The sequence below is a fragment of the Chlamydotis macqueenii genome, chromosome 4, assembly GCF_036417535.1.
Source record: "Chlamydotis macqueenii isolate bChlMac1 chromosome 4, bChlMac1.mat, whole genome shotgun sequence".
Classification (NCBI taxonomy): domain Eukaryota; kingdom Metazoa; phylum Chordata; class Aves; order Otidiformes; family Otididae; genus Chlamydotis; species Chlamydotis macqueenii.
The window spans coordinates 33,359,845-33,383,240 of record NC_141559.1 but is presented as its reverse complement, the minus strand read 5'-3'; the positions used below and the strand labels follow the sequence as shown (position 1 = coordinate 33,383,240).

The window sequence follows — 23,396 nt, the reverse complement described above, 5'->3', positions numbered from 1 at the left end:
CCCACACAGAAAAATAAATTAAAACAATTGAGTAAATACCTCACATAGAAGGGTGACATAGGCCGCTCATCTTCTTGGGAGCTAAAAACAAAACACATTTTTTAAAGTTAGTATGCAGCTCTTATATTTACTGTTCATTTACAGCAAGATACTCACTCTCAGAAAGCACAGATAACAAAAGTGAAACAGCACACCTGTTACAGGGGTAACACTTCTGTCTGTTTTGTCCTCCGATTGTACTCATGAAAGAGAGCTCTAAGTTACATTCCTTAAATCCTGAGAATCCAACTCATTTCTCAGCGTCCACAAATGTGGTGTAACAGATCTCCTGCTAGACAGCCAGGAGTCACTCCAGCTCTGCAGTAGTGCAAGGACTATTCCCATAGCAACAATAAAGCATTTTGCCAGCAAAACCACCAGAGCCTTTTGCTGTCTGCTGACCCAGAATTAAACAACCTGCCTATTAAAGCAAAAGTTGAGAAAAAAAAACAAATGACATCTTGAAAGACCAAAGACAGACAAAAGTGTACGCATGAGGCTACAAATTCGCCAGTTTTATTCCTCCTGTGGAAAATCAATTTGACTATGGTGAAATCTGCCCAGGCTTGAGATCAGGGGCTGCCATCGGCTGACGTGGAGCTCCCGTGACAAAATGGTGTTTCAGTGGTCAACTGACTTGGCCCAAACATAACTACCTGGTGTCTGGCTGAGCAGTTCCCTGATCCAGCTCATCATGCCTGTGCTGGCACAAAAGTAAGAATGAGCTGCTGAGGCACCGAAGCTTAAAGATGTGTTGAACTGATGGTTTAAGTCAATCTAAGGCTGTGCTGCTACAAGAAGTGGTTCAAATGAATTTCACCTAGCCATTCCAACTAGACAAATGGTTGGCTTTGCAGGTCATTTAACTCTTGTAACTCTCCAGAGCAGGACACTCGCTTTCCTCCAAGCAGGCAGGAAACGACAATGCGGTCGCTTCATCCCCAAAGGACTTTTAATGGGGTCTGCTGAAGAGCACAGCAAGTTCGGCAGAAAAGATGGGAAACGGCATAAATTACTTGAAACAAAAGCAGAAAAGATAACATCCCACAGGCGCTGGAAACCAAGCACTTCCCTGCTGCTCTCCTGCTGTTCCAGCAGACTGGGACTGTGGCAGCACTCAGCAATTTGCCACAGGTACCCAGCCACAGGTCCCAGTGCACTGCCACGCTGTGAAGGCATCCACCGCTTTTGAGCTTGTTCAGAGGATGAGGGAATATGGGAGAATGCTCTGGGTAAAGGGAGCTCAGCTTCCAACTCAAGTCACTCGGCGGCTTTGATTGCTCTGACACTTCAACTAACTTTCAATAGGGATCTGAAGTAGATCAAGCCTCCTGTTTTTGAAAACTCAGCCTGAGTCCATTAACCTATTGAATTTTGAAGGATTTTATTTATCAGTTTATAAAAATCTCTCTAAGCACAGAATAAAGGGGAAAGGAACATCTCTGTGTGTTTTGTAGCTAGAGACCAAATGCTCACAGGTACCTTTTGCAGCTTCCACCAGAGCCAGCAGGAAGCCCCCTCAGCAAGATGAGCTGAAACTGGCCTGCAGCCAGGTAAGCACCCTGCTCTCCCACTGAATACAGCCAGAGGCAGACTTCAGCATGGCTCATTTCAAACCCAGCCAACGTTATAACATATCCACAAATATGAATGTCAAATTCATCTGAGGGACAGCGGCATGAGGGAGGCAGCTGGATGCAAGGGAGTCAGAAAGGCCAGAAAAGCGGACAGACAGATGAACAAGCCAATGTGCCAGAAAAAAATCGCAGGGGTTTAATTCTGCACCATTTGACCTCCCCACTACAGTACACAGATTCATACAGACATCTACAGAAAAGACCTTCCAGCACGCTCTGTGTGAAGCTCAAAATACTGATTCAAGGGTAACATCAAATACCACAGACCAGAAGAAAGATAAGTTGCTTTTGAAATCAGCGTGGTCTGCTAAAACTCGCATTGCCTCTGCAATGCAATAGCGACTGGGCAGTTTTCGGCAGCTCCCCAAGACTGGGAGCATGGCTGCTACTGGAAACTTTGCTGCCACTTCCACAAGCCCATCTTCAGTTGCTCAAGCAAGCTGCAGTCAGTCACTGCTGCGGGAGCACTGAACGTCGCTGCTGCCCTCCTCCAAGACCTGGCCAGAGCACGGAGCACTGCAAAGTGAGCTGACAGCACCTGCCTGCAGCAAGGTAGGTAACGCAGCTGCCTCTGCGTGAACTGAGGCAAATGTCACCCGTAAGGTCTTTGCGAGAAACTGCTACTGCTGAGAGATAGCCTAGAAAAAGTGGAGGGAAACGTGGAAGTACCCATTGTTGCCTTTCTCAGAAGACAACCTGCAACAAAGGCACGGGTAAGAACCTCTGCCAGGTACAGGCTCCCTCCACTCACACCGTGCACAATCTCTTGATTTAGCACTTATGAAATACACTATATTTTTTTTTTTTAAGTGTAAAGAAGCTACTTTAAACTCACAAAGTTGCTGGTGAAGTTTTTTTCCTATGTTCAGTTCATTACGTTAATGGCTGTACTGTAACCTCAATGCAATGAGGTCCCAGTAGCGCACACACAACATGAAAAATGTTTTCTCATGTAGAGAAAAGTTTACAGTGCCATCAAGATTTCTGTGCACCCATGCAACTTCAAATGACAACACCAAATGCTGCTTTGTGCACAAGCGGCAGTTGTCAAAGCCACAACAAACATGCTTTATTTTCCATCATAAAAGTCCTTCCTCATCCCAAGGTTTATAAATTAACTTCCAAGTCACAAAAGCACAATGATACTGAAAAAGCCCAAATAATATTCTTGTATTCATGCTCCCACTAGCTGTTCTGACAGATCAAACGGAAAAGTGGTATTCAGCAGGGACTCTGAAATCGCTTACATTTCCTTCCTCTTTTTCCACAGCAAGTACAACCACTGCTCCACAACTTCAAGCAAGTTTTCTATCTGTGCAAAAAAACCCATCATCCACTCATACAAAGTAACCCAGGAGAAAAAAAAATATTTTAAGAACATTAGCTGGGAACAGGGGAGAAAGAAGCTCTAGAGTAATCCGAAACTAAGTATCAGCTTCATTTAGATATTCATGTTTCAAAATTTCACAGGGTCGATAATAGTTGTAGCTGTTCATAACCTCTCTTATCCAATAACGCTTTACGTTTTACACGTGCAGCACTGACCAGTAGTGGCATCTGGGATGAAGAGCTCCAAGCTAACTAGTATAAAACGTAGACTTTTGAGAAACCATAAAAATCTTATAACTTTAAAAAGATCTCCTGCCTCTGAGTAAAGCACATTATCCATTTCGCCCTAATCACTGAAAAGAACATATCCCAAACAATTTTCCCTGACTTCATGCACCTTAATCAACTCATCTGTGCAAGCTGTAAGACGTGAGCTCTGTAAATTACGAACAGATTTAAACGAGCCATTCCACGTAACTCACAATCTCTCAAACAAGGGTTCTGATTAAAATGCTTTATAAAATAATGAATTATTCGTGTGGTAAGGTATAACACTGATGTGCTTATACACACAAGCGCAGATTAGTTTAACAAAAGAATAAAAATAGTGTGCAAGAAGTTTTAAACCTGTGTATACCTTACCATATGGTTTTGGATACAGATGGGACAGGCAAGCAAGAAAAATGTACAAGATACGAATCATAGATGATCATCAGTTGATAATACACAATAAACAGGCTAGAAATTGGTTTAACGTCTTCCACGTAGGATTCTTTATCACTATCACTCACACTAAGTTGATTAAAACTAACTGCTTACTTGTTTTTAAAATACCTTGTACTAAAGGGTTTATTACTATTGCTAGGAAGCCCTTTTTATGATGTATCCTTTCAAAAGAAAATGCTAGCAGTCATTAAGACATGTTTAACATTTAACTGTACTGTACTGGGGCTCCAGAAGTTCACCTTTGGTTAAAGAAATATATGACCCTTCAAGAAAGAAAAGAAAGCTTAATACCCGGCACAGTGACCTGGCAAACCAAGTCAGCCGTCCACAGTATGGAGGGGACAAGTTATCCTGATGTGCATCTCTTACACAGTCTAAATTTCTACCTGGCCCAGCAAAGAATTTATCCATTAGGCAAGCAGGTTTTGTAGTAAATTAGGTGGTGGTTTGTTTGTTTGTTTGGTTTCTTTTAATATCCTCAAAGTTTTGTCCAGCTTTACACATGAAGGGATGAAATAACTTAAAAAAAAAACCCCAAACCAAAATCAGTTATTTATTCAACTATCACCGATTACCTGGTCAAGCAGGTGAGTACAAAATACAGCAGTCTTTCTTCTCAGACATATACAAAGGGAAAGGATGAAACAGAAGTGAATTGCTCTTTCATGCAATACTTGGGAGAGTAATTTCTCACACTCTTAAGGAACAGAAGTATCTGATTACTTCCTTCTTGCTAAAAACTAAAACAAATACCAGTCAAACTGAAAAAAACCTTGTTCTGCTAAAGAAGTAATATTGTTATTTTTGTGACCTCTACTGAGGTGACAAAAAGGTCTATCAGACTGGAAGGAACGCCAGTATCATCCACCAGTTAGTTTAGCACATTTTAGGACTTTCAGGCACATGTATTTTACAGCATTTACGCAAGGCATCGTTTCTGTCTCTAAAGAAGGAAATAGGACAGCTTGGGTGAAGTCTGTTAAACGATAAATTTCCATTACAGAACCACAGTTACCTTTTTTGCCTCCCTCTTTTGCAACAGGAATGTTACAGGCAACCATACACCCATCCCATTCTCAAATGTTTTCCTTGATATCTCAGTTTGCCCTTCAGACAGGATAAGGGAGCTGCCGAGCCCCTTCCAGAGTTGCAGCTGAGAGTTCCCAATTTATTTACACGCATATGGCATACCCCATACGTTACATGGACACCCCAGGTCAGAGGGTGCCTCGGGGCCCTTCTCCCTTGTTTTATTTGCACTTAATTATCAGCGTTTCTTTGGTCCTGGCTTGCTGGCACTGGAACATCCATTGTGAAGCTATTGCTGCTTTCCTACTCCACATCTCTTTTCAAAAGTTAAATGGGACATTTAGTCGATTAAATAGGAGAGACACTTTTTTTTTTTTTAAACAATCATGAAAATGTACTTTGACTCAAGTGTCAACATTTTGCACCAGAGATGAAGGGCCCAGACACTGGCAGGGTCATGCTGCTCAGCCAAGGCCATGTTTTCCTGGTGTCTTGCCATGGACTCTATTTGTTCTGACCTCAAAAGTCAGATAAAGAAATAGCTCACTTTCTATTCCACCACTGATATTCTAGACTTCAAAAGAAATTATTTTTTAGTGAGAATACTTTTTTTCAGGCAATGGGATTACTGCTTCTAATTTTAATGCAATCAAACTAAAAGGCATTGAAAATTCAGTGGTGTCAAATTACTGACAATATCAAAAGTTAATGCAGCTTTTGTGGGAGAAGGAAGGCTACGCTTGGGTGACTGGTTAAGACTTCAAAGTTATCTTCCTCTTCTCACCATTTAGAACCACTGTGCCACCTTGGATTAACAGGCATGCCAGTTCTGCAATTGCAAGAGATCTTAACAACATTGTTTATTTACTTATTCCGACATTCAACATTAACAACACTAAAAATAGTTTCAAGGAAGCCTCAATTTTGAGGCCACAGTAGTGCTTTTTGCTGAATGTCTTGTCTTATTCACAACTTTTTCAGCATTTCTTTTGTCCCTCTCCAAAGTTACTTCAAGCTTGCGATAAATGCAAGATTGAAAATGCTCATGAAAATTTATTGCATACTTATTTTCTTAGTAGAGTGATTTACTCATAGTTTGTGCTTCACAGCAGTGGGTAAAAGGTAATGTTTTTGCAAATGAGAAATAGCAGGCAATAGAAGCTTCCTTCTTCAAATAAAGCAAGAATATTGTTATGCAAAAGAAGAAAGAATAATACCACCCTTGATGCAAGAGTAACCGTAAATTTAATCTAATGCGATAACACTGTGGTGATACAATGGTCATCATTAAAAGTCAGCACTTACCATCCGTTGTTGAGCAATACCACCCCTTGCTCTACACCCTTAATCAGAGGAGGGGGAGGAGGAATGCACTATATAGTAACTAAGAAACAAATGCATAATAGCTGTTTCTCGGTGAGAGTTATTTCCACGCAAAGATCTGCATCTTCCCTGAAGAGTAAGTTTTATAGTCCAAACTGTAACATGTCCTTCCAGACATTTATCTCCAGTCTTCACAACAGTTACATTTACACGTAGCCACGCTTACCACTGAAACCAAGTTAAGCTCGTGCCTGAGTACCCGCGTAAGCTACTCACCAAGTGAGCTACATGTCAAAATACTAGGCGGAGAACCTGGCTTCTTTATTCTGAACTTACATACTCCACAAAGCATCTCCAACAACTTGGGCGGGGGTGGATTGGTATTGGTTTAAATATTAATCTCCAAAGGATCCCGCCATCTTCCCCAAAGCCATTTCTTCAGCAGTGTTTTTCCTAAAGATCCCTCAACTAAGTTACGTCTTAAGCCTGTGAGATCACAGTGCGCAGCAATGTAACTGCGGGCTGTAGAAAGGGACCTCTTGGGGGAGAGTTCCCTACTACCCTTCCAAAAGCATGAGCTTCTGTGTCCTGTTTTATCTGGCATTCAAAATGCTCATATTACTATTTCACGGAGACAAGGTGAGGCGAATACGAAGGATCACTGTCGCACTTCTGAGGAGCATGTACCATTTCTTGCTCTATTTTCCACAGCTGAGATGAAGGCACGAGTACCCAAGCCTAGAGCAGGAGCTTTTTAATTCTAAGAAACACTAACATACAGCACAGCCATACACGCTGGGAATACACTGCACTATCCACAGGCATAACTGGGCAGAGTGTGTGTCAGGGGGCATGGAGATTGAGGCACATTGCCTGAATGGGAAAGAAAAAATACAGTGAAGCCTTTTTGCACACCTCCTCCCACTTAAAAGCAACATCAGGGAAGCACAGGCTAGCCCATGGTAAGCTGAAACGAGCAGAACTTATTGCTGATTAAATGGCACTGTGAGCGAGAGGCTGATTTTCCATTTGTACTAACATATCTGCATCTACTGGAACCCTTGACAGGACAATTTTGTGTCATTATTTTCTACTCACTATCCTCCTGGATTGCAAATATGTTTATCTTTTATAAAAATGACGTCAATGTTAAACAGCTTGCTTTTGTTGTTTTACTTCTTAAACTAGTTGGGGCTTATTATGAAAGACAGGGCAGTGTCTTTTCTTCTACTTGTGGTTTGGCAATAGTCCTCACTAGGATAAAACTAGAAAATGGGTCAGAAAGAGGTGGAATGAATATACCAGCCAAAGTCTCACCTCGTCTCAGAATTTAACAGTGTGAAGTTGCATAACACACACATACCTGTTGCATTATAATGGTGAAGAACTGTTACTAGGTAACCAGCGATTCAGATTTCAGGACTGTTTGTTAAAAGCTTGCAGCCTCAAATAAAGGCACCTAAGAGCCCAGTTTTTACGTAAATATGCGTATTTTCTCACTTAATCAGGTGGACGCCCTGGATGCAAACACTGCAGAAAATTTCCACATCGATTTCCTCTTTTAGTCAGAGCCCCCAAAACCACTGACGCAGTGGTATCCAGGAAGAGCTTCCACAGGCACCTACACCCGTCACGTCACAGCTGTGACAAGACAGGGTACCCAACTGTAGGTCAAATGTGAGCCTGGAAGGCAAAAAATCCACACAGTGTTTTGTAACAGGCTATGACTACGAGTTGAGGAAGATGGGAACCACAGGTTTGAATTTCTCTTCTTTCAACAGGAAAAGAAAAAACCCAAACTAACCAACCAACCAAAAAAAAAAAACCAAAAACACCCCAACAGATACAAGTTATCTCCACCCTCAGAAAACATGCTTCTCTTCATATACATATTCCAGAACATACTTCATTTGGGCTTGTCAAGCACTCCCAGTACTTTGCATAGAAACTGATAACAAAGTCCAAAGTATCAGACTATCAGACTTATTTATGATACAACTTGACATACACAAACAACACTCACTCATCTGTTGAGGAGAACACAGGAGCCATTCAAAAAAAAAAAAAAAAAAAAAAAAAGAAGAAAGTGCAGTGGAATACAAACAGTGTTCTCAGGCTAAAATACTGAGTATTTGTGAAAGACCCCAAGCAAACCAGTAAGGTAAACCGAACAACCCCAATAACGACTGCAAGCGAGACAGCTCATGCAGACAACTGCTGCTGTACAGGTTAGAAACAGACCAGTCACACTCTACATCCATCAGATACATTTTCTAAAAATATTGGTGATGGCTTTACTCTTTTGCTGCCTTGATTTGTTTCAGCAAAGCGCAAAGTGACAGAGGCTACTGATCACAAACAAGGCCCAAGTGTGCACCTGCCTCTCTTATTTTCTACAGAAACTGGCCCACGCCATTGGCAAAGGTGGCTGCTACAGATTTCAGCTTTGCACAGCTTTCATTAAATCTGCAATAGACTCAGCTAGATTAAATGAATTAAAGCGTACAGTAACAGCATTAGTAATCATCTAACTAGGAATCTCAGTTATCGAAGTAAACTAATGCTATTGAGAAAACACGTTAGCCTTTTAGCAATAGAAGAGACAAATACTGGTGGATAGGTTGCTGGAAAATCAGTAATGCAACCCACACGACATTCACAGGCGCCTTTTACAGTGCTCGGGCAACGCAGTACCTATTGCAGTGGAGGGGTCAGCACACTCGGCCTTCCCCTCTTCCCATGCAATGAAACATAACCATGATGTCCCCATTGTCTCTCCTCCACAGCAGGCCACCATGTGCCATTCCGTTGACATCTATACATAGAATAAAATGACCCCGTATAGTACACATGGCTCCATGCAAGCATATTATATGAATTTTAGGAAGACACACTCACAGCTTACAGATACCTTGGTAGATACAATACTTTGCTGCTCTAGTGACAAATGCTATTTAAATGTCACAGGTTCTTAAACAGAGCCTCTCTCCCTCTCCACACATCAGCCACACAGAGCTGCATTTGCGTCGCTTCATGACAGGAGAGTTCCCGTGGCAGGCGCAGCACGGCCACTTGTGGCCCAAAGAGAGCAGAGAGCAGGGCACCTGCAGGAGACAGGCAGGAGGGCGTTTACCCACTTTCTTGAGAGGGGAAGACAGATGCTGTCGGTTTGGGAAGCGTCCCACGCTGCAGCACCTGGGGGTTGCCACTAGTCTGCTTTAGACCCAGCAACAGGAATTGTGCACTGCAAGTTGTCCATGCCCTCAGCTGGAACAACCGCATCGGCCCGTCCACCTCAGAGGAACCACAAGCGTGGTTGCTACCCACGCTGGTTATCAGGCATCACCTTTCCTGAAGCTGAAAAAAAAAACGCCCAAAGCCAGCAAGACCCTCTTCCACAGGAAACCTCTGCACTAAGAAGGGAGGAGACAATGTTCCAAGGGGAAGAATAGGAAAACAGAAGTGCAACCTGCAGAATGCTGCTGTTAAGGGATCTGGGGGTCTGTGCTTGTCTGCCTCAGGTCCAAAGAAAATTAAGTGCTAATAGTATACACATCCCGAAAACAGATCCAGGAGATGGAAAAGAAGCTAGAATTTTGTGAATCCTTTTTTTTGACCGCAAAGCTCAAACTATTCTGTACCATGCTCAAGGTTCAATGGGAGTTTGAAGAAAAATTTTCAGCTTAAAAGTGTAGAGTGCATTTCTAACTGATCAAGAGTTAATCCTTGCAACAACAAAAAACATTCTAATTAGAGCTACCCTGTGAAACCTATCATCCCCTGGGGTGAACAGTCAAGAGCACAATAACAACCACTTGTTCTGGCCTCCACTACTCTAGGACAGTCACAGATCCTCAGGAACACAAAAAGGTTAAAAATGTTATGTGACACTGGTCCTTCAAATAGGAAGGATGCACTGTGAGTCCTTCTTCAAAACATTCAAACTGCATTTCTGTTTCTCTGCAGTCGTCAACATGGAGCCCTGCAACTGCATTACTGCGAAAGGGACTTCTTCCACATCTATCTGCAGAGGACCCCATGCTTTATCAATCAATAACAGCCTGGACAGCAATTTCAGTTACTATTCTATCGTGTCCAAGCAAGCTGCAGCACCGCAGCTTCTGCTGAAGCAGCACCACCACAGGGCTGAAATGGCACGTTAAATTACTTATTTACTGTTTTGTAGATTACATAAAGACAGATATTTAGCCCGTTTGAATAAGGCTAAGGAGGTATGCACCACGGAATTTTGAGAACTGAAAGAGTAATCAGAGGAGAAAAAAAAAAAAAAGGAAATTAATGACTGAGTAAAAGGCCTGTGTATGCTCCCCCCTGCAGTGGGTCTGTGCCTGCCGCTTCCAAAGCTTGACTGCGGCTACCCCTGCCAAACTGTGGCAGCGGCACATGCCAGCACAGGTACGCGCTCACAGCTGGTGCTGAAGGGAGGTGTGTCTCGGCACCCAGGAAACGAAACAGCCCTTTTTTTTGATTCCGAAAATTAAACCTCTCGCCCATGCTGTGCAGGCGGCTGCAAGGGCAGACCACGCTGGGTGTGTAAGCAGACAGCCGGAGGCGGGGGGCGCAGAGGGGCAAGCCCCTTACCGCATTACGGCCCCCGCTGCACCCAAGCGGCGGGCGGGAGAGGTTTGCTGGGGCGCAGGGAGCCGCCAAATCCCTTCCCCGCCAGCCGGGACCCCCCCCGCAACACCGACATCCCTACAGCTGCTCCCACCCCGCGGCAGCAACCACCCCCCAGGAGAGGGCTGAGGGATTTCGGGGGGCTGTATGGACCGCCGCCCCTCCGCACGGGGAAGCCAGAGGTTCCCCCTGCCCCCGGAGCCCGGCTCCTACACTGACCGGTTACACTGCCCAGGCAGCCGGCCCGCAGCGCTGCTGCCCTTCCCGGCAGGGCCGGAGTCCCAGCTCCACCCCCCCGCGCCGGGCACAAGCCCCGCTCCCCGCGCCGCATTTTGGGCCGGGGTCCGCCCCGGCCGGACACGTACCTCTGCAGGGGCATGACTTCACAAGCCATGCTGGCCATGGGGCCGATGCCTGCCTGCCTGCCTGCCTGCCTGCTCGCCCAGCCGGCTAGCCAGCCAGCCGCCCGCCTCGCCTCTCCCCGCGCCCGCAGCGCCGCCAGCGCCTCGCCGCGGCCCGGCCCGGCCCCGGGGAGGGGCGAAGGGGCCGCCGGCCCCGGGTTGGCGGCTGACGGCGACCCGCCCCACCGCCGAGGGCCCCGGCCCGGCCCCCTCTCGCCGCCGCCGGGCAGCGAGGGACACCCACGCCCGCCTCGCCCCGGCCCCGGCCCCGGCCCCGGCCCCGGCCCTCCCCACCTTTTCTTTTTTTTAGCTTTGCAACTCCTCTGCGCAGAACGCCTAAGCGATTGCCTTCAGCTTCCCCTGGCACTGGACAGAAACACCCCTGCTGCCGCCCTGCCCGTGAATGATGCTACCACACTGCACCTTTCATGGGACAGAGAAAGGCGACTATCTCAAACTGATGAAGGGGCACAAGAGCACGGATCCTTTCAACAGTTTAGGTGGTAAAAGCCTAATGGCCAATTCTGGCACAGCCGCACATGCCAATCTCCAGAAATTCAAGTCAATATTAAAAGCACTGTCACCTTCAACCTCAGCGAGGACTGGCACTGGTTTGGGAGAAAGCTGCGGCAAGAGCTTAATACCTATATGTTTAAAACCTCCACATGAATATAGATCATGTGAATTAAAGATGAGCCACAGCAGCCTTTTGGAGAAGCAGCTGACACCCACAGGTTAGCAGAAGGGGATCAGACATTTCACAGGGATGCCTAACAGATCCTGACCTTCCTCTGCAGGAGGTTGGGACGTTTTCTGTCAAAAACAAGACTAGCGGGCAGCTGCAGCCTCAGAAAGCACTGGCATGGAGTAGAGATGCAGAGGTCAATCGAGAAGTGGCTTCGCTTCAGTACGCTGAACTGTTTAATATTTGCTCCTGTCAGCAGGCTGACTGGAAGATGTGCATTAGTAATGCCTCTGCTCGTTGCCTCAGCACAAGCCTGCTCTGCTGTGCCACAGTCACGCCAGGCACAGAACAGGGCCCCTTTTTAGGAAAGTCAGCAATGCTGATATAGCACTCTGCCATCACGGATCTGGGCTGCTCTTATCTGTGGCAATTAAATGAATATCTTGATGGCTTCCTGTTAAATTAAATGCACCATATGTGCTCTTAAGCAACTAAAACCATGAGAGAAAGATTTTACTCTGATACATAAAACTGCTTCAGTATAAAACAAAAGCACCTTGTACTGTTTCACAATTTGACAATAAATTAAATTGCCTCTTCCCAGACAGTCTTTCTTTATATACATACAATTATTCATAGTTTATTACACTTCTCTAAACTGAGTGTTACCATCAGGATGCCAATAAAAAAAATTAATTTTCCACATTTAACCAAGGGCCCATCTACATGGGGAACAAGCCAGGGCTTTCCAGAGCAGCTTGCTGAATAAACAGAAGTGGAATAACTCAAATAGCTTCTGTACTCTGAATTTATACCCTAGCTATTTTGTTGTAACTTCCATGGGACTTGGCCATATAAATGAGCTTAAAAGTATTAAGATGCTCGACAAAAAATTCACTAACAAGAAGATATGCTGTAAGACCCAGAAAGATTAATTTATGTATTAGCATCAGCGAAGGTCAGTTCACGGCTAAATCAACCAGAAGCCTTGGGAGAACATTAAAATTGCCCAGGGTTCCCTGTGCCATCAGCACCTTCAGATCCACCTCCTGTTTCTGTTCTCTTCTTTTGGAGTCCCCTCAAAGGGGTATTAGTTTTCTCCTCTCCTTCCTTGTCTGCCTCTTTAACACTGCCAAAAACATCATGACAAAGAGGTACCCTAGCTCATGTTTCCCTGCACACCCACTGACCTGCAACTTCAACACCCACTAAAACAAAGGAGATCAAAGATGGAAAAACGCAGCTGGTGGACTTTTGTTAGCACTGCTGGTTTCCCAAGGTTTAAATTATTTCTGGAGCAGCTGCAGATATTGCAATAAAAGATTTTAACATGGAGAAATGTCAAAGAGAGCAAAATTTTAAAAGGTACTTCGGGGCATAGTGGCCAACTGTCGGTAAGAGGAGTAGTACCTGCTACTCAAACAGCAGGAAATCACCCCACGGTGCCCGTCACCTTACTTCAGTTTGCATCATCTCAATGGGCTCTTTAGACCTCTCACCCTGCTAAACGAGCACACAACTCGTTTATTCTTCACCTCCCCTGTTCATGGGTATGGACCACAAGCAATGTATTTGTGGCACAACGCAGGCAGACAAAAGCTGCCAGAGAACTGCAGTCTTATCTCCAAACAATTCCACTTCCTTCTCAAAGATGTTTGCGTTAAAGCCAACTTGGTACTCGATAGAGGCAGGAGTTCCTACTCTCCCCCTGCCCTCTGACACCCTTTTTAACTTTCATAATTCAAGCTGGGTTATCATGTACTACATGACATTTTGGTTTGTTTGTACCTGTTGAATTTGTTCTCCGATGTTAAACACGGAAAACAAAACCTCCTCTGCAGGGTTCACGCAACTCTTGTGTTCCTGTTGCTGAGAAAGACCAAACTCATCTGATGGCAGCAACAATGCACCACAGTGGCACCACCAAACATACATAGAGACGATGGGGAAAAAAACCCTCCCTCAGGACAGGCACAGCATCCTCTCCGCTGACTCTATGCTCCTTAGTGTATTGCAAATACTTCAGGAAAATAGACAGCAAATAACAATAAAAATGATAAAGCCCCTTAAAATATCAACACATACCGTCGCACTTCAGCACCTATGCCAGGGCAACACCTGGGTTCAAATTATTTGATTTGCAAATTTCTTACTGAGATTCAACAAGGGAAAAAGGACACGGGCTGGAACTAAATATGAATAATCACTTTTCTCCACTGCCATCAATGCTTAAAGAATGAACACACATTTGGCAAGGAAGTCTCCTGTCAATCATCATTACAGAAGTGCTTTATCCTCTTTCTTTCTTTTCATACTTAGCTGCACACCAAGTAATTCTCTCAGCCGATAAAGCACCAAGAGAAGAGGATCTGTGAACAGCACCAGAGGATACGAGATATAAGTGATCTAGATAATGGATTTAACGAGGATGTGGCTGTGTCTGCCTCCTGAAATCAGTTACTCCTTGCCTCACCACACTGTCATAAACAAATGAGATACTATTTTTTAAAAAGAGAAAAAAAAAAGATCTTGCCTGGTCTGATAAAATCTGAGAGTTTTCAAGACGCTGGAGTTCTGCTCAATACCATCAATGTATTCCCACAGTGTTTACTAAATTACGCAATAATTTCCCCTGGCAGAAACATGAAATGCAAAGCAAAGGTATCATCAGACTGAAAATTAAAGAATGTGCTTTTCAAAATACCACAACACAAAATTTTAAGTGTCATTATTTATGTACATTTATATTTATGTACATATTTATAAACACGCATTGATACATGCATTTTTCTCTTTAGAGTATCTGTGCATATAAACATTTGCAATTACAGATGATAAATACCCTGGAAAATGTCCCACAGGCCAGAAGATTTGTGTGTACGCATGAAATAAGCAAGTCACATGTAAATAGAAACCATATTTGGAAACTGCAGCCCTTCATGTCCAAACAGACCAGACAGACGATTAAATAGGCCCTGCTCAAAAGAGCACAAAGGGGAAGAAAGAGCAACTAATATATCAAAAAAGTCATTTAGTAAGGGGGGATCCTCAGAAAGGGGATGAGTACTAACAGTGACTTTCCAAGGTTGATACTCTGCTCTGCATCACTTAATACTTTTATCAATGACCAGAAAGGAAATGTAAAATAATACCAGTGGTTCTTTTAGTGTGCTGTGTGCAAGTAAGCATTATAAATTTCAGTACAGCCATATATGAGTCAAATCTGGAAATAACTGCAAGATGACAGGTCCTACTTAGGGATACAACCTCACACCAGATCAGCACTTCTATACACAAGCTTTGAGTGACTGTAAGGCTAAGTAAATTAACATGGTCCTTGAAGCATCAACATGGATACTGTGTGGAAAAGGTGTATTATGTCTTATTTCCTACTGAAGTGGTTGCCACAGGACACTCTGAGCAGTTCAGGAATTCCCATTCTCAAGCAAGTTGTGAGAAACGGAAGAGTTTCAGAGATAACCCATGAAGGGAACACAAGAACTCAACCCCACATGTTTAGTGATTTTCGAAGAAAACAGCTTGTGCATGCAGGAAACATTAATATTTGACCTAGTACTTACAAGCTGAACAAGATAAAATGTCCGGGAGTCAAAGACAGACAAATTATGACTAGAAATGAGACATTTTTAAACGGTGAGGATAACTAACTACTGACACAATTCATCAATGATGACAGTGAACTTTTAATATTCTTACAACTTAAGTTGCCCCTGTTTAGGAACACCAAGCCTTAGACAATCTGCCCAGATGTAATTTGCAGAATCTCTTACTCATTTTCTTAAGTAATGCTCCTCTTGTCTTCCTCTCAGCTGACTTCATTTTACCCTTTTTATTTTTTGTACCGGCACAGAAATATAAGTATTGGTGGCATATCCATGGGGAGTATACTGGTTTTTGGCACTGTAGCTCTCCTGTTCCTTCCTGCAACCTGGAGGCCAAATTACCTTTTAAACAATGCCAGTTAAAATCTATTAAGAATGAAACATATTCCAGAATTGCTCCTTAAACTTGCTGGGACAGGAGAAAAGTAAACACCAAGCTGAAAGCTTCTCAGAGCTTCACGTTCTTGTAGTTGCTGATCTCAGCCAACAGATAAGCATGCAAGCACACTTCTCATCAAGAAGGACACCTCAAGCTCCTGGGAGACCTGGATTAGCTGCTGTGGCTGCTCTTCAGGAAGAAGAAGTGTCCTTTGCAAGCACTGCCACACCCGCTTGTCAGCCGCTTTAACTTGTTCCAAAGGACTCTTGTCCCATGGGACAGCCCAGAAATTATTTCTTGGCCTCCCTCCTGGAGAAGGGGGAGGATTTGGAGTAGGTTCCTAAAGGGTTTTCTGGGAAAGCAGCAAGTAATGAATGGTTGTGCCAGCTAATCTGCTGTGGGAACAGGGTAAAGCATGCTGTGCAAGAGGTCACTATGTTCTTCATTTGCACCAGTTAGTTCAAGTGCCAGAGCATGGGAGAGCAAGCGAACAAGCAGGAGTCCGGTCGTGTACAAGTTATTTTCAAAGCAGGCTTTTTCCAAAGCTCTGCTAATCTAATGAAATTCCTAAACATTAACATCTAATGAAATTTCTCCCACTCCTCTAAACTGTTATTTTTATAGAACAGTCTGCACAAAGACCCTTTAAAAATTCAGCCATTTCGGACCAATGAAAATGTTTGCCATAGAAAACACTGAAGAAAAAGCATTTATTTGTCAGGAAAAGATTGAAAAACTTTTAAAATGAACCCTTAGTACTCCCTGTATTATTTATACTCCCTTCCAGAAATGTCACTGGTTTCACACTTTCCCACCTTCCAAAAACATTCTTCCAATCCTCTACAAAATTACTATCCTTTGCACTTCATTCCTCTGTACCCGTCATGTCTCCTGCTTTCTAAAGCATCTTCAAGTGAAATGCTCACCCTTAGCCTTACAAAAATAACAACCATATCAGAAGGGGCTGAGCAAAGCGGAGGAGCAGGCCACACCATTTGGCGCACATAGCTTTTTACTCCACTGAAAGATAAACTGCAGTTCATGTTGGCAAGGGAGGCAGTCTGGCAGAGCTACCCTTCAGAAAAACCCTCTAGAAATAGCTCCTCTTCTCCAGCTAATGACGTGACTGAAAGGAGTCCTCACTTTGCACAACGGCCCCAGCGGCCAGCCTGGCTCCTGGGAGAGGTGTTAGGAAAAGATGACTTGGCAGAAAGACCGACTCCGGCTGGGAGGCACTGAGAGAAGTGTAAGCCGGGTGATAACAAGTCTGTGTCTTTGCTTAGAGCTGGAAGACACATCTGCCCCGGAAGCAAGGGAGATCCTGGCTAAAAGACGACAAGATCTATTAAAACCTCACTGCATTTGACTAGAGCACAGCCCCCTCAGGCCAGGCTTTTTCCTGCACCCAGCTGTGCATACATTAAGAAACATGAATTCTTGTTTATGTGCAGCCAGATACAAAGATGCTGGGCTCAATCAGTGCAGCTTACTGCTGTGCCCCCCATTTGCAACATCAGCTCTGAGTTTAACCACTCCATACCTGTCCAGGCTGCGCAAACACACTCCCATCCTGCTGCAGGCCAGTTTGAGCAATGTTAGGAGTGGCACAAGTGGATACCGAATGGAAACAAAAGTTCAGCATAAGCCTACGTTTCATTACCAAGAACATTCAGAACAAAAGAAAGATCTGTAAGCTTGCAACTTCCTAATCCACCTTCACAGACCTGGGAAAAATCCTAGGTTTTCTACCCAAGGGGTATAAATCCAGCAAAAGCTAATGAGAGTTTAGAGGAAAATTTATTTTCTGTGACGCTCTGTAGTCCTCTCAGAATGGTGGCCACTTGATTTTTTTTTTTTTGCAATTTGATCCCTTCTGGAGTTTCGGGGTGTTTTTTTTTTTTTTGAAGGAAACACCTACAAATTTTATAAAATATGGTGCACTATTAGCAGTGCTCCCAGGAGAGTAATCATTTCATGGTGGTTAGGTAGTTTCCAAACATAATGCAAGACAATAAAAATGTTATTTTATTAGCTATTAATCCCCCCCTACATGACTCAAACTTTCTGATTGCAGAGAGCCTGGAGATTGTGAAAGGGCCTGAGGAATTGGTGGTGGAATCTCTTGTCTCCAGGAGTCCTGTCAAAGCCTTAACGACTGGAAGTCATTAACACTCCAGTGGCCTTTAGTACTTCTTTGCAATTACCTAGTGGCTTCTCTTTGCAGTCATCCCTAGTGCAAATACACTTCTTGCAGCAGGTGCAGGATGAAAATGAAAGTTTTTGGTACAGAAAGGGAACTATCTTCACACTTCCTAACTGCAGCTCTCTCAGGCCAGGAGGAAGGCACTGAGCCAATGTGAGAAAGTGCAATCTGTAGATAAGCAGTCAGCTTGGGATCACATTCCTCACAACAGATAAAGTGAGAGGAAATCTGTTATGCCCACTGACCATGAAAGAGGAGGATTTTACAACACTGAAACAGCTCAGAGACAAACAGATGAAAGCAAAGTGACAAGAGCACTGTCAACCCTGTCCTGCCACCCCCAGCCTTTTCTTATTAGACAGCCAGCTGATCAGTTTGATTAAAAATATACATGTGTGTTATGGGAAGTCACAGCTGAACTCCATCAGCCTACACCACAATGTGCGGAACACAATGTCCAAATGCACAGTTCTTTCAGCTGAGCTGGGAAACTGCAGCAGCAAACAAGCCTGGCTGAGAACTCAATGACCTCTGCCTGCTGATCTTCCTGTGGACTGCCTGCAGGACGCCGGCCCAGGTCCCCTCTAGGAAGCAGCACAGGAAGGAGCACCTCACAGCTTCAGGTGGTAGAAAACTGCTTGCGCTGCAAATCTACCGGAAACAATGCTATGCTGAACCTCCTCAGCTGAACAATGCACCAGGCCCTTCAGGAGCAGGCTAAGGAAGCTACAGGAGAGGGAACTACAAAATAAGTCAAGCCACAGTGCAGGGGCTCTGCCTCTTCCCTCGTTGCTAGGAAGACAGGCTAGTGATGGGTGTCGTGGTTTTTGTAAACACAAATATTAAAAGCACAAAGATTTTCAAGGCTAGCTTAAATTCCTTATTATCCACTGTGTTATCTTCCATATGTGATCACTGATCGTTTTGTCTGGCAATGACTTAAAAATCGTCACAAATGTTTGCACCTTATTTCCTACAGCAAAAACTATTATCTGACCCACTTGGTATCGGGAAGCCACCAGCCTCATGAGATGAAGGGACTTTCTCCTCACAGCAAAAGCAGATACAAAAAAAACCAACAAACCGAACAAGATGACAAGATAAAGACTCCTAGCTGAGAGGGCAATGTCTGAGATACAGAAAGGGAGTCAGTTTTTTTTCAGCTTTGTTGCTCAATTGCTGTGAACTTAGTGTAGTCCCTTTCTGGTTTCTGAGGCTGCTGGATGCTGCCCCAGGAAACAGGAAAAGCTAATATACTTGGCTCATGGACTGAAAGAAGAATTTTTGTTTCCATATGCACATTACGGCATTTAAGTGTTGCTTAGCACACCTAATAATTGTCAGATCTTTGTTTCATTTATGATTCTTATTGCTTCCAAGATGAACCTCCACTTCTGTGGCACAGGTCAGGGCATCAGATTCAAAATGTTCTCTGTCCCACAAGCCATAATTTGTCACCAGGTAAATCTTGCATAGAGAGGCAAAGATAACATGGCTGGAGGTAAACAGGAAAGTTTGACTAGTGTAATGGACAAAGTCTAATCTAAAGGAGTAACCCATGTAGGGTGGAATAGATAGGGCAAATGCTTGGAAAAGTAAACTGACATCCACCCAGGTGACTTGTATTGAAAAATTCTACATAATTACATGTTTCTGTGACTTGTCATTACAGCTTGGCTACAGACAGAGGAGAAGAACCCAGGAAAAACTGAGACCACACCCTGACTTGCCATTCACAGTCACCTACCTTGGAGAGACACATAAATCACATGTCTTTGTGGCTGTGTTTTTAGAAAACTGAACGCTTCTCTTAACAACTTATTATGTAAGGCAGTTCCTAGTGCCAGCATCTCACAATGCAAGAAAGAAGGGAATTGATTGCATAGGAGGGTGGAGACAAATGTACTCTCAAAGTTAAATGAGTCAGCTTGGAAAAACTAACTCAACACAATCTAAAAAAAGTGACAAACAGCAACAATACCCTACATAAAAAGTCCCCTCTGAAGGTCTCAGAGCAGGGTCCACCTGAGGCTGCTGCTAAACAATGCATAAGGCAACCACCCTCACCATTTCCCCACTGACCCCACTCCAGACCTTTGCTCCTTTCTGAGCAGTCTTCTCGAAGAATCCAGGGCTGTCAGAGGGCAGCCCTGCCTGCTGGCTGGCTGCAATCCCTTATGTAAACCTGGCAGCAAGGCTCCTGAGTGATAAGGCAAATTATTACTTTGGATAGGGACTGAATGTACTGCCATGACAGACTTCAAAACACAAAAACCCCAAACCTAAACAAAAAAAGTCAGCTAAGCAAACAACATTAGCCCCCCTGCTTGATTTGTTCTGGCAACAACAGGCACCCAAGTTCTTATCACATGCCAGAGGATAATGGTAAGTTTTGGCTTGCCTTGGCTTTAAACCGCAGCTGCTAAAAGGAAAGCCAACAAACAGGGAAAGTGTTTATAGTAAGCACAAACTTCTCAGTGTACAAATTCATGTGTTTTCATACCTCAACAATTAACAGGGAGAACATGCAGTATCATTAAGAAGAGGGTGCAGCAGGGTACATTAACCCACCCTTTATTTTAGGGAGGCTACTACAGCATGTGATCCCTTTATTTGCAGGACATAGGCCAGATATAAGGATCTTTGTGAACAAAAGGTTGATATAAACAAACCTTCTCTTTGAGAACATGCACGCTTTAGAAAGCCTGCATGGGGTATCTGTGCTGGCAAATCTCATTGCAGCTGTGACTGCTGCCACAAACAGGTATTTATGATCTTTGGCACACAAAGACATGGCTAGAAAGTAATGGAAAAGGCAGCTTGCTTACTGAATGACTGGTGTGGCTGCTCTAAGCTTTGTCTCTCAGGAACTGCACAATGTTTTGGATGAAGTTTGTCTGCCATTCATGCACCTATTCCCCAGCACCTGACCACTTCTAGGAAGAAAGGGTACCTGCTTGCACTCCTTTGATCGGTATTTCCACTTAGGAAACATGGACAGGGCCTAACAGCTCTGCAAACAGCAAGGTGCCCTCCCACTAAGGGATCCTCCTTCAAAACAGTACCAGGACTGCAAAGAGATGCAACTCTAGAAAGTGCTAGAACAGCTATATACAACAACAAAGCCTACTTCAGTGCCCTTTCCCAGGCAAAAGATCCAGGATGGTGACAACAAAAGTCTGCAGACAGCATGCACCTCTGAGCCAGCATCAGGTAATATGTTTCTGTTCACCATCAACAATCTCCTGCCTCACATTTTGGCTGCAGGAAGCATTTCCCCCCGTGCCTGAAGGCTATCCTTTTTCTTTCCTTATATACGAAGTTTAGCATGAAAGGCCAACAGCATTATTTGGAAGAGGCTCTCCTACCTTTGTATCCACTTAATATATTCCTATCCCTGAAGTAAAATTCATTTGAATCTGTTATTTGAAGCAGTTTAAGTTTTAGCACCTCTAGGCACATCCCAAATGACCCCAGTTCCTACCGCAGTTATGCGTGCCTGTTCTGAACCAGAGCTTTGAACAGACTTTTTCCTTCTAGATAGTAGAAAGAAAGAGGGACCCAAACAGGGACTCTGAGTTTCACAGAGCAGCAAGCTCACCTTAGGCCCCTCTCACTGAGGGTTTGGTAAGGCCCCAGGGAGCCCCATTCCCTCCTGTTTACACCCTAGTCCCAAAGCTGCTGCCTCCCCTGGCTCCTGAGCTCTGCAGCGTGGGTCTGGTGGCTCTCGACCTGGTAAAGATAAAGTACACGTGGTTCCCAAGGTCTGGAAGTTTGGCTGCCGTGCTCTGAAGCTCTGCACCGGAGCTCTTGCAAAAATGATATAAGCCTCACAGGAATACGTAAGAGGCTGCATACTGCCTGCAGACTTTAATCCTCTTTCAGAGGACCAGTCTCTTCTTTCCTGCCCCTGTTTTGGGATTTACTTGAAAACTGCATTACAGGTATGTTTTTCTGCTACTGCATAATTAGCAGTTTGCCCTTGGCACAGAGCTATAATAATGAGGCAATTTTCAAGAGAAGATATACATTATGTGCTAGTGGGGATTATGGGTACATATAGTTAATCCACCTATTTGGGTTAGAAAAAAGAACATATCAACTTTACAAATACCATTTTCTTAAGATAACAGTTGTGAACAGAAGGTGATACAGATTTTATGCTCTGCAATATGTTTTGACTGTAACTGATATTTCACATATTTCAAATGACAGCAGCACCTTAAAAAAATCCTGTGATCAGGAGGATCATACTTGTAAGGAGGCATAGCATGCCTTTCAGTATTTAAAAAACTGGGAAGCCATTCTAGAAGACATAGTCACAACTGTAGCTATGACTTAATACACGGATCTTAATTTTAAGGTCAACTGTATGAAGACACGTACTGAGAGATATTTTAAATAGTATCAAAATTTATGAATCAACCAGAAGTGTCTAATTTTCTCTCTGAAGACCTTTGCTCTAGTGTCAAATAAAACTGATGGAAGATTTCTTAAAGACTACAGTCTTTGCTGGGAGGAGCCTTAGAAGCTTAGTATGTGTGGTTATGTCTTCACTGTTACACTTGTGAGCCTGCTAAAGGTGAAGTTCTGCATCTACCGTTCTGTGCAGCCCTTCATCCTCCTCTGATCCACTCATATGGTATCTGAGCATGGAAATGGAACAAACCACAGGCGTTTCCATGAAACAGCAAATGATTATCATTGCCAAGAACAACCTTTATTCTTTTCTAACAGAGATCATACGATAGCTGAGCAGATACAGTCATTTCACTAAAGTGTATCTGATAATTACATATAATTAATGATAACATTTATTTAAGGACTGTTAGTACCTTGTGACACAAAATCTCCCAACAAGAATAACAGCGTGTTTGCAAAGCACTTTATAATCTAGGTCAGATGCCAGAGTCCTTCTGCTGAAAAAGGTGAAAACTCCTAATGTAGCCCTGCACTGAGATAATACCACGTAATAGCTCACTGCGGGCTTACATTACACAAGAGTGACACAAGGCTGCCAAAACCATGTTTAAAACAACTCCTGATAGATCAGAGCACTATGATAATGCCCAGGAATTCGAGTTTCTGGCTGTTGCACAGATGGATGTCTCCAAAGCGTGCTAGGTCTGCTAGAGACCTCTCTCCCCTCTTCCTCTTGGTGATGGTCCAGGGCCTCCTCTCCATCCTGTCCTGCCCAACAACCTGTCATCCCTGGAGCTGGGTAGAAAACAGCAAGTACCACCTACTTCTCATTCAGCAGTAGCAGTAGTGCAGATACTCAACCCAATTAGGTAAATATGTAAAGAAGTGTGATACAGGACAGAAAATTAGGGCATTCTTGAACAAAATAGGATTACAAGATAACTGATTTCTGCAGATTAGTA

At 43.8% G+C, this 23,396-nt stretch overlaps 1 protein-coding gene across 6 annotated transcripts in view; it reads right to left on the bottom strand.

Moving 5' to 3' along the window:
• Window positions 1-23,396, bottom strand: part of FAM13A (family with sequence similarity 13 member A) — a 132,397-nt gene that overhangs the window by 47,601 nt on the left and 61,400 nt on the right. For 5 of the 6 annotated variants that reach the window (XM_086746543.1, XM_086746544.1, XM_086746546.1 and 2 more), the window contains exon 7: window positions 40-81. In XM_086746543.1, coding sequence (XP_086602669.1) covers window positions 40-81 — 42 coding nt within the window. Of the gene's footprint in view, window positions 1-39; window positions 82-11,086; window positions 11,142-23,396 lie in introns of those variants that run through there. The other variant, XM_086746549.1, reaches the window with a different exon arrangement.